Below are 9980 nucleotides of genomic sequence, written 5' to 3' on the forward strand. Positions count from 1 at the left end.
CGAGGACTGCTGTGGTGCTAAACAGCGGTTCTTCACCAATAAGCATCATAGGATGAAGAGGGATATGATAGCGGTATGCTACAGGGAAATGTTTCCTTCTCTCTACTTCGGCTTCCCGACACTCCAGGAGGACATGGAGGACGGTCAGCCTCTCACCACATCTACCACAGGTTGGTGGTTCATCACCTGTCAACAAAAAACTGTGGGTTCCGTACGTGTGTCCTATTCTCTGCCGACTGAATAGGACGTCAGTTCGCCGTGCTTTCGTTACAGGGGGCCAGAAACCTAACTGTGGTTTAATCAAGTGAAGCTTATTACTTGTTTCAGCATCCCACAAGCGTTGCCAGTGGCTTCGCAGTTTCTTTCACAAGAAAGGTTTCAGATCTGTTACAGGGACAGCAGCTGTAGGGTTAATAGCGTGTGATGTTATTGACGTAGCCATTCGGTCAGCTAGCACATTACCCTCAATGCTTCTATGGCCAGGCACCCATCATATAATAACATGCTGGTTACATAAATACGCTTGACAGAAGACGGAATAGAGCTCAGTAAGCACAAGATTTTTGTGTTTACCGAGTGACATCAATGGTTTTACGACGCTTAGGGAGTCCGTGAATATAATTGCCTTTTGAAGTTTTGATTTCCTTATAAGCTTCACAGCCGACAACAGTGCATGGGCCTCAGCCGTAAAAATATTCGTTTCCGGGTGGAGTACACCGGATTCCGAGAAGGATGGGCCAATGGCTGCATAAGACACCCCGGCATGTGACTTGGAAGCGTCAGTGTAAAGCTCTGTACACGAGTACTTGTATTGAAGCTCTAAGAAATGCATTTTAATGTGTGCCTCTGGCGCGTGTTTAGTGACCTCTACAAACGATGTATCGCAATCTATGAGTTGCCACTGCCACGGCGGTAACAGTTTCACTGGAGTCATAGGACGATGATCAAGCAGCGGAACACCCATTTCCTCACTGAGTTTCCTCACACGCAAGGAGAATGGCTTTCTCGCTGCAGGTCGATTATGGAAGAGTGTGGCAGCGGTAACGTCATTTATGGTTGAATAAGAAGGATGTTCATTGTTTGCTTGTACTTTCAGAAAATATGTGAAACTGCTATATGAACGCTGCAGATGGAGTGACCACTGGTTAGACTCTACATAGAGGCTTTGGATCGGACTTGTTCGGAAAGCACCGGTCGCAAGGCGGATACCCAGATGGTGAACGGGGTCTAGTATTTTTAATGCACTTGGCGTTGCAGAATTATAAATTATAGACCCGTAATTAAGCCGTGAGAGGACAAGACTGTTATACAAGTTAAGCAAACACTTTCGATCACTGCCCCATGTTGTGCGCGACAGAAGTTTTAGAACGTTCATTGTCTTCAGGCATTTTGCCCTCAGATACTTAATATGAGGAATAAATGTAAGCTTGGAATCTAAAATGATTTCTAGAAACTTATGCTCGCTGCTCACAGAGAGCGCATCTCCTTTGATTTGTATACTTGGGACAGGCATTACGCCTCTCTTGTTTGTAAACTCTTGTTTGTAAAGAGCATGCAAGTGCTCTTCTGAGCGTTAACTTTAAAACCATTCTCCTCCGCCCATTTGGACAATCTGTTCATTCCCAGTTGTACCTATCGTTCGCAGATGGAAATATTACATGACTTAAAGGCTATCTGCACATCGTCGACATAAACCGGATAAAACATTGTGCGTGGGATGACGGTACGCAGGGAATTCATTTTTACAATAAATAGTGTGCAGCTAAGCACACCACCCTGCGGCACACCAGTTTCTTGTGTGAATGACCTAGACAAAGCTCTGCCCACCCTTACGCGAAATGTGCGATTAGTGAGGTAACTTTCGATTGTGTTAAGCGTATTGCCACGAACACCAATTGCCGAAAGATCTCGGAGAATTCCGAATCGCCATGTGGTGTCGTAAGCTTTCTCTAGGTCTAGAAATACAGACAGACAGAACTGCTTATGTATGAAAGCATCTCTAATATATGCCTCAATGCGGACAAGGTGGTCTGTTGTAGACATACCTTCTCGGAAACCACACTGGAAGGTGTCCAGAATTTTGTTATTTTCTAGGAAGCATATTAGGCGCCGGTTTATCATTTTTTCATACAGCTTGCACAAGCAGCTTGTTAGAGCTATTGGCCTGTAGCTGCTGGCCAGGGACGGGTCTTTGCCTTGTTTAAGTATAGGGATCACTATGGCTTCTTTCCATGAAGACGGAATACAGCCAGCCGCCCACATGGCATTAAAAAGAGACAAGAGTGTTTTCAGTGTTTCGGGGTGTAAGTACCTAATCATTTCGTACATGACACGATCCCCACCTGGCGCTGAGTTGTTGCAACAAGCGAGAGATGCTTAAGCTCAGCTAAAGTAAATGGGGAATTCTAGGCCTCACTCGATGAGCCTTTGCGATTTCGGGGTCGCCGCTCTTCGTGTTCTTTGATTCTCATGAATGTTTCGGTATAGTGCGATTCACTTGACACATATTCGAAATGTTCGCCTAGACAATGCGCCTGATCTTCCAGGCTATCACCTTGTATACTTACTAAGGGTAGGGGATGCGACTCCCGACCTGTTATTTTTTTTACCCGATTCCAGACTTTTCTTTCATCGGTGTACGAATTTATACTGGTGATGTACCTGTCCCGACTTTCCCTCTTTGCACGTCGACGTGTTCTCCTGCCTTGTGATTTGATCTGTTTGAAATTAATGAGGTTTTCAGCGGTTGGAGAATTGCGAAGCAATCTCCAAGCTTTGTTTTGATTTTTGCGCGCTTTCCGACATTCGTCATTCCACCATGGGATGCGACGCTTATTAGCTAATCCGCTAGTTTGCCTAATACATTTAGCTGCAGCGCTAATAATGAAACCTGTTAGGTATGCAACAGCGTCCTCTACATCAAAAACAGCAAGTTCATCTCCACCTAAATACGTAAGCTCTCGGAACATTTCCCAGTTGGCCGAGTCCATGTTCCATCGAGCAAAATGTGGCAAGCATGTATCTTGTTTTGTTAAGTTTAGCATAACTGGGAAATGGTCGCTCCCAAAGGGGTTCCTGAGAACAGACCATTCCATATACGGAATTAGAGTACTCGATACTATACTTAAATCAATGGCTGAGTATGTGTTATGTGTAATGCTGTAATAAGTTGGCTCTTTCTTGTTAAGTATAGATGCACCTGAAGAAAACAGAAAATTTTCTATAAGGCGTCCTCGCGCATCTAAACGAGAGTCACCCCATAAGGGGCTATGAGCGTTCACATCACCAACAACTATGTATGGCAGAGGAAGTTCATCAATGAAGCTTTGAAACTGTGTCTTGGAAAGTTGATAACAAAGAGGGACGTAAATCGAACCAATTGTGACTAGCTTACCGAACAGTATTGCTCGGACAGCAACTGCCTCAAGGGAAGTTCAGAGGTTTAATTGCCGGCAGGCAACACCTTTATCTACTATTATAGCGACACCGCCCGACGAGGCGGTAGCGTCGTCACGGTCCTTGCGAAAAATGGCATATTGCCTTAAAAAGTTTGTGTTATCTGCTTTGAGATGCGTCTCCTGGACACACAGCACCCTCGGACTATATTTAAGAAGGAGCTCTTTGACATCATCAAGGTTATGAAGGAGACCCCTAACGTTCCATTGTAATATTTGCGTGTTCATATTGAAAAGGAGTTTGTGCTGTGTGTTCAGAAGATGAAGACTAGCTCACGGTGCACTTTCCAGGCGCCGTGACGCGAGGTTTCTCTTTTCTGGAGCGGTCGAGAGATTCCCGCCGCTCCTTAGGCGCTGGCGGCGCCGTCTGGCCGGTTGTTGTGTCCATCGCCTCTTGCGAGGCGCTGGATACGCGCTCTTGCGAGCGGTTGGTGTGTCGTGTTGGCCTCGTCTCGTGGGACGAGACCCTTGAGGCCACCAGCCCGGAGGGCGATGGCCCCTTGTTCTGAGATGGTGGAGCAGCACTAGCTGCAGCCGCCGAGGGGGCGGATGGCGTCACCGCCGGCTCACTGTGTGTGGGCCTGACAGCCGCCGGAGGCCGTTGTGGTGCTGCCCCCTGACGCGCCACTTCGGCAAAGCTATTCTTCGGCAGGTAGGACACCCGCCTTCGCGCATCTCTGAATGATATGTTCTCTTTGACTTTGATCGTTACTATTTCTTCCTCCTTCTTCCAAGATGGACAGGAACGCGAATACGCGGCGTGCTCCCCATCACAATTCACACAGTGTGGCGCGTTCTCACAAGATTCAGATGGATGTTCATCGGCACATTTGGCACAGGCCTCGGCAGTTCTGAGAACCGTGGCCAAACCTCTGGCATATGAAGCAGCGGAGGGGATTCGGGATATAGGGTCTGACTCGGATCTTTACATAGCCTGTCTCGATAATCTCGGGAAGTACACTTGAGCCGAATGTTAGGATTAGATGCTTGGTTTGAATCTCTTTACCATCACGCCTCATCTTAATTCTTTTCACATTGATGACATTCTGGTCACTCCATCCCTCCAAAAGTTCAGTCTCAGTTAGCTCCATTAGATCATCATCGGAAATGACACCACGAATGGTGTTCATAGAACGGTGTGCGGTGACACTCACTGGAATGGCCCCGAAAGACACAAGATTGGGTAGCTTTTCGTATTGCAGTTTATCACGGAGTTCAAGAAGTAGATCACCGCTTGCCAACTTGGAAACTTTGTAGCCTGGGCCAAAAGCCTCCATCAGTGATTTCGCAACCAGAAAAGGTGAGACGATTCTTGCTGACTTTTCTGGTTTCTCAGAATGTATAACATGAAATCTTGGGAAATTATCAACTTGGCGGCCAAAAAACTTGAAAACTTCTTCGGTGCGCTCTCGTTTATGAGGGCGATCAGGGAGTCGGGGGAATGACGAAAAAGCCATAAAGGTAACGATGATTTCGGCAGCTATGCCAGCCGCCCACCACCGAGCCCAATAAGGGGACGCTACGAGACCCGAAGGAGACGCAGACGCCAGCTGTACATAGCCACTATAACCTAATATAATAGACCCAAGGTTGGATTGATTACACTAGGTTAACCCTTGCTGCCTGGAAAATTGGAAGTAAAGCGAAGCGAAGAGAAGACAGGAGAGATGGAAAGTGAGAGAGAAAGACGAAGGTTGGAGGGAGAGAGAGACAGGAAAAGGCAACTACCGATTTCCCCCGGGTGGGTCAGCCCGGGGGTGCCGTCTACGTGAAGCCGAGGCCAAAGGGGTGTGTTGCCTCCGCCGAGGGGCCATACAGGTCCAAGCACTCAGCATTGGCTCAACCCCCAGGATCCCCTTTTCCCCGGACACAGCTAAGCCACGCACATTAAGCGTGGGAGGGTCCGACCCCCATGTGCTCGGGTCCGTGGTGTCGCAACCCACCAAACGCCTGCTTACGCAGGCGCCCCTGCGGGGAGAAACGAACTGATAGTGTCCATTTAACAATCACGCAAAAGCGGAGTTTATGTGCTAGGGTCTGAAAATTTTCAAACAGGATATTTTCAAACAGTTACATTTTTTCTTGATTGGTTTACAGGAAAGAATGCACATGTAGTGTGTGTGCTTGCCATGTGTTTTTTTTAAATCTTTGCATTGTGTACATGATGCATGTTTTGATCTCAACAGTTTAATTTCCCCTTGATTGCCCTTTGCAGGTGAACCACTCACAATGACTGGGTGAACGTCCACTCAAAGTGTGGATTCTTTGGAAGGACAGTGGTACCGTGCTGACTGCACACTGTACCTGCATGGCAGGTGTGGGAGAAGCTTGCTCACACGTCGGTGCCTGTTTGTTTGCTGTTGACACAGGGGTGAGGATGAGGAACTCAGTTAGCTGCACTCAAAAAAAAAACAACATTTGGCTCCCTACCTATGTGGAAAAAGTTCAATTCAAAAGATTGAAAGAGATTGATTTTGCATCTGCCAAAGGAAAAAAACGGCAGCTTGATGATAGGATTGAGAGCACTCCCACAAACAAGAAAGTGATAAAACAGAGATTTCATGTGCCACCAGCCTCACCAGCAGAGATGGAACACCTATGCAGTGTCTTCATGAGAAGTGGTGTTGTTCCTGCAATTTTTCCATGCTGCCTGGCCATTCCACTGCCTTCAAGAAACCAGTGCCCAAACAGCAAGCACACCTACGAAATTTATATACGGATGATGCTTTGGCAGATGGATTCGACACCCTCGTTGACAAGGCCAACCAGTTTTTGAGCACCCTTCATGTCACTGACGAAACAGTGAAGTTGATTGAATGTAAAACAAAAAACCAGAACAATTCACCTGACTGGTACCTTTACCGCGCTGGTAGAGTGACAGCATCTGTACTGAAAAGAGTCTGCCGAACAGCTCTGGATAATCCTAGCCTGTCGTTACTGAAATTGATATGTTACCCAGAAAAATCGCTAAAGACTCCTGCCATTGCATGGGGTTTGGAGCATGAACGGGATGCATTGAAGACCTATGAAGATCATCACAAGCAAAAGCACGATGCTTTCAAGTGTTCCAGGTCTGGTCTTCACCTCAGTGCTTCGTATCCATTTGCTGGAGCGACACCAGATGCACTGATTTCATGCTCATGCTGTGGCAGAGGCGTAGCCGAAGTGAAATGTCCCTATTTGCTGTGCAATGCCACCTCATTTACTGAGGCTAAGTCATGTTTGACAGACATTAATGGAACTCTGCAGCTTCCTAAGCAACACGAGTATTATTACCAATTTCAAGCCCAGATGACTATATGCAAAGTTGACTATTGCGACTTCATTGTCTGGGCTCCAAACCTCTTCCATGTGCAAAGAATTAAAAGAGACGAACATTTCTGCAATCAGATGTTTGCAACTGCAAGGGAATTTTTCGTAAGAGCAATTCTTCCTGAGCTCTTCAAGTTTTCCACACGGCAGCAGAGAACTCCAGAAAAGGCATTGCCACCAACAAACGTTTACTGCTTCTGTCAAGGACCCGAGACGGGGAAGATGATTGCGTGTGACAACCCATCGTGCACATTTAAATGGTTTCATTTTTCATGCGTGGGAATCACACGGGCACCCAAGGCAAAGAAGTGGCATTGTCCACAATGCAAGCAATACAAAGAGAACTAGTTCGCTTGACATTCATGTGTTATTCTGTTGGACTGATCTGTTGAATAATCACCAATCAATTCAATTCGTAAATAAACAAACGTACAAGCTCCAAAACAAGCGTGTTTTATTTACTGAGGCATTCTGCTATCTGTTCGACAAACAGCAAGGCACTTGTGAGATTGTAGCATTACATAATAATGTAGCCACATTTATTTATTCATAACAAATGCTCCACCTCTGGCATACGTGTTGCTAGAAGTGAAATAAAAAAAACTGCATGAAAACAAACGAGAATAGTATTCGATAGTATAATGCGGGCAAAGGCTTGTGAAAGCATTACACACTAATGAAGCTCTGGGGTAGGTGAAGTCACTTCACCATTGGCTTCCCTTAGCTCTGCAACAATTGATGGACACATATTAGATAAAGCACAGCATACAGTGACAATTTTATCCAGTGGCGGCCTATCATCACCTTCTCGGCGGGCAACATACTCAATGGGGAGAGTGCCTTTCAAGATGGTAAACTTATTCCGTATGAGCCCAATCACTCCCTCCACATGAATACGCACGTTAGCAAGTTTTTTGGTGCTCAAGACTTCTTCTGCCGACAGTTGTTTTTTGCCTTTTGTGTACGCTGGAACATGCAAACGCGCGCAATAGAAGCCAACACTCTCAGAGATATTGAAGCCTCTGTCAGCAAGCACAACATCACCAGGACGCAGGTTATCGAGAATGCCACAATGATCTGTGATATGCTTATCACTGCAGCGCCTCCTCAACCTTCTGAGATGAAAGTGACAACACCTTGAGGAGCAATGCCAATGAGAAACTTAGCAGTGTTACTCTGCTTGTATTGCGACCATGTCTCACTTCTTGCCTGATACGATGATGGTCGCTCTATTTTTATTTCAAAACAGTCAATTACTGTGGCCACATTCGCACCAAATGAATCAAAGAAAGCTTGCGGCATGGTCTGCTGCAGTGAGACTCGGTCTGGCCATGAAATGTATGGCTTCAATCGACAATCTGCCACATACAGCCACTTATCAAAAATGTGCGACACTGTAGCCTCTGAAACTCCAAATCTGAAGCCAAGGTCAGTGTTGTGCAAATTCAGCTTCATCTTCATTATAAACAGAATAAACTCTTGAAATTTTGATAGACTGTTGTTCACACCGTGTGGGGCATAGCACTCCACAACTTTAAATATGCCATACAGAATATCAAAGGTTGCCATCCCTGTGTAGTAGACGACCTTGGCTTTACTCTCTCTGAACGCTGCTTGAGTCCACTCCAGTTGATCAATCTGAGCACGCAGGGCATACAGGTTATCATTTAGTGCAGTGCACTGTTGCTCCAATGCTGCAATGTCTGTCATGGTCATCTCTGCCTGTACAGCAGCTCCTGAAATTGACAATGCAAATGTAGGGATCAAAGCAGAGCGGTTCACCAGCATGCAGAAAATTCATAACAGTGATGTAAACAAACCAATAAAAATTCATATGAACGAGATCTACATTTCAGACTTAAACAAAGGAGCAATGAAGATACTGACCTGCTTCATTTTCGGCAGCCTGACCTTCACGTTCGGCTCGCGGCAGTGACGGGCTGTCTGCATATGTGCGGTCGTCGTCACCGCCGTCGTAGCGGTTTTCGGGTGGCGTTGCGCCGACTCCAAAAGCTCTTGCCGGTGCAGCGGTCACCGCGTCGACCTCGGGAGCCGTTCGTTTGAACCGTCGCTTTGCAGCACGCTCGTAGCGCGCAGTGCCTTCATTATTTGCTTTGTAGCCTAGCAAAAGCGTTGGCGCCCAGTCCGGGTTCGTTTCATCACAGAGCTGATGATGATGATGATGATGATGATGATGATGTATGGTGTTTAATGGCGCAAGGGCCAGGTATGGCCAAAGAGCGCCAGGCCAGTGTGTTCATGAGTTGACAATGGAGCAATGAATTGCGAAAGGTAGATGTGTCGTGGCTGTAAAAGGGCCTAAAAACAATCGCTGTAAAATGCGTAAAATATATATGTAATAAAATTATGGCAATGGCTGATGAGGTGCACTATGAACACGAAAGAACAAATTGCAAGATAATGAAGATAAACGAAAATTGATCACTGATAAACTTTTCAAACAGCACTACTGCCTTGACAGACCCTTTGAAACGCAAGGGCCTGGAGGCGCGTGCTATGCAAAACTACTATCGCGGCGACATCCTCTGGAGAGAGGATGCGCTACGAAACTATTGGGCAAATAGCATGCAATACTACATCGCTCAGAAAATCCAGTACAGCTTTAGTGCTAAAGAGAGGTTTGTCGCCCAGAAACATAGCGGGATGGAGTGGAAGAATGTACCGGTACGCTAGGGGAAAGTGCCTTTTTCTCTCTGTTTCGGCTTCCCTGCACTCCACGAGGACGTGGAGCACGGTAAGCCTCTCTCCACATCTACCACAGGTTGGCGGGTCATTTCCAGTTAGGAGGAAATTGTGGGTGCCGTATGTATGTCCTATTCTCAGACGAGAGAATAGGACATTTGTTCTTCGTATTTTCGTAACGGGATGCCAGGGACCTATTTGTGGCTTAACTAAGTGGAGCTTATTGTTCGTTTCGGCATCCCACAAGCGCTGCCAGTGGCTTCGAAGTTTCTTTCTCAAGTAGGGCTTGAGATCGCTGGCAGGGATAGAAGCGGTAGGGTTAAGGGCTCGCGATGTAGTTGATGTGGCCATTTGATCAGCCAGAACATTCCCCTCGATGCCTCTATGGCCAGGCACCCAGCATATAATAATATGCTGGTTAGACATGTATGCCTTGCACAGAGCAGAATACAGTTCAATAAGTACAGGGTTTGTGTGTCTATGTAGAGTCATGATGGCTTTTACGACGCT

The 9980-nt window shown here is 46.5% G+C and overlaps 1 protein-coding gene across 1 annotated transcript; it reads right to left on the reverse strand.

Moving 5' to 3' along the window:
* Positions 1–7334: 7334 nt before the first annotated feature.
* LOC125944035 (uncharacterized) lies at positions 7335–8914 on the reverse strand. Its single transcript, XM_049663763.1, has 2 exons — positions 8655–8914; positions 7335–8503 (listed from the first exon to the last, which is right to left on the reverse strand). Exon 2 carries the CDS (start codon positions 8481–8483, stop codon positions 7875–7877), a length of 609 nt encoding a protein of 202 aa, XP_049519720.1. The 5' UTR covers positions 8484–8503; positions 8655–8914; the 3' UTR covers positions 7335–7874.
* Positions 8915–9980: the final 1066 nt, after the last annotated feature.

Source organism: Dermacentor silvarum, chromosome 3 (genome assembly GCF_013339745.2).
Source record: "Dermacentor silvarum isolate Dsil-2018 chromosome 3, BIME_Dsil_1.4, whole genome shotgun sequence".
NCBI classification, from domain to species: Eukaryota; Metazoa; Arthropoda; class Arachnida; order Ixodida; family Ixodidae; genus Dermacentor; species Dermacentor silvarum.

Excerpts from the sequence above, each read along its gene's own strand:
- LOC125944035 (XM_049663763.1), bottom strand. The coding sequence starts at position 8,483 with ATGACCATGACAGACATTGCAGCATTGGAGCAACAGTGCACTGCACTA.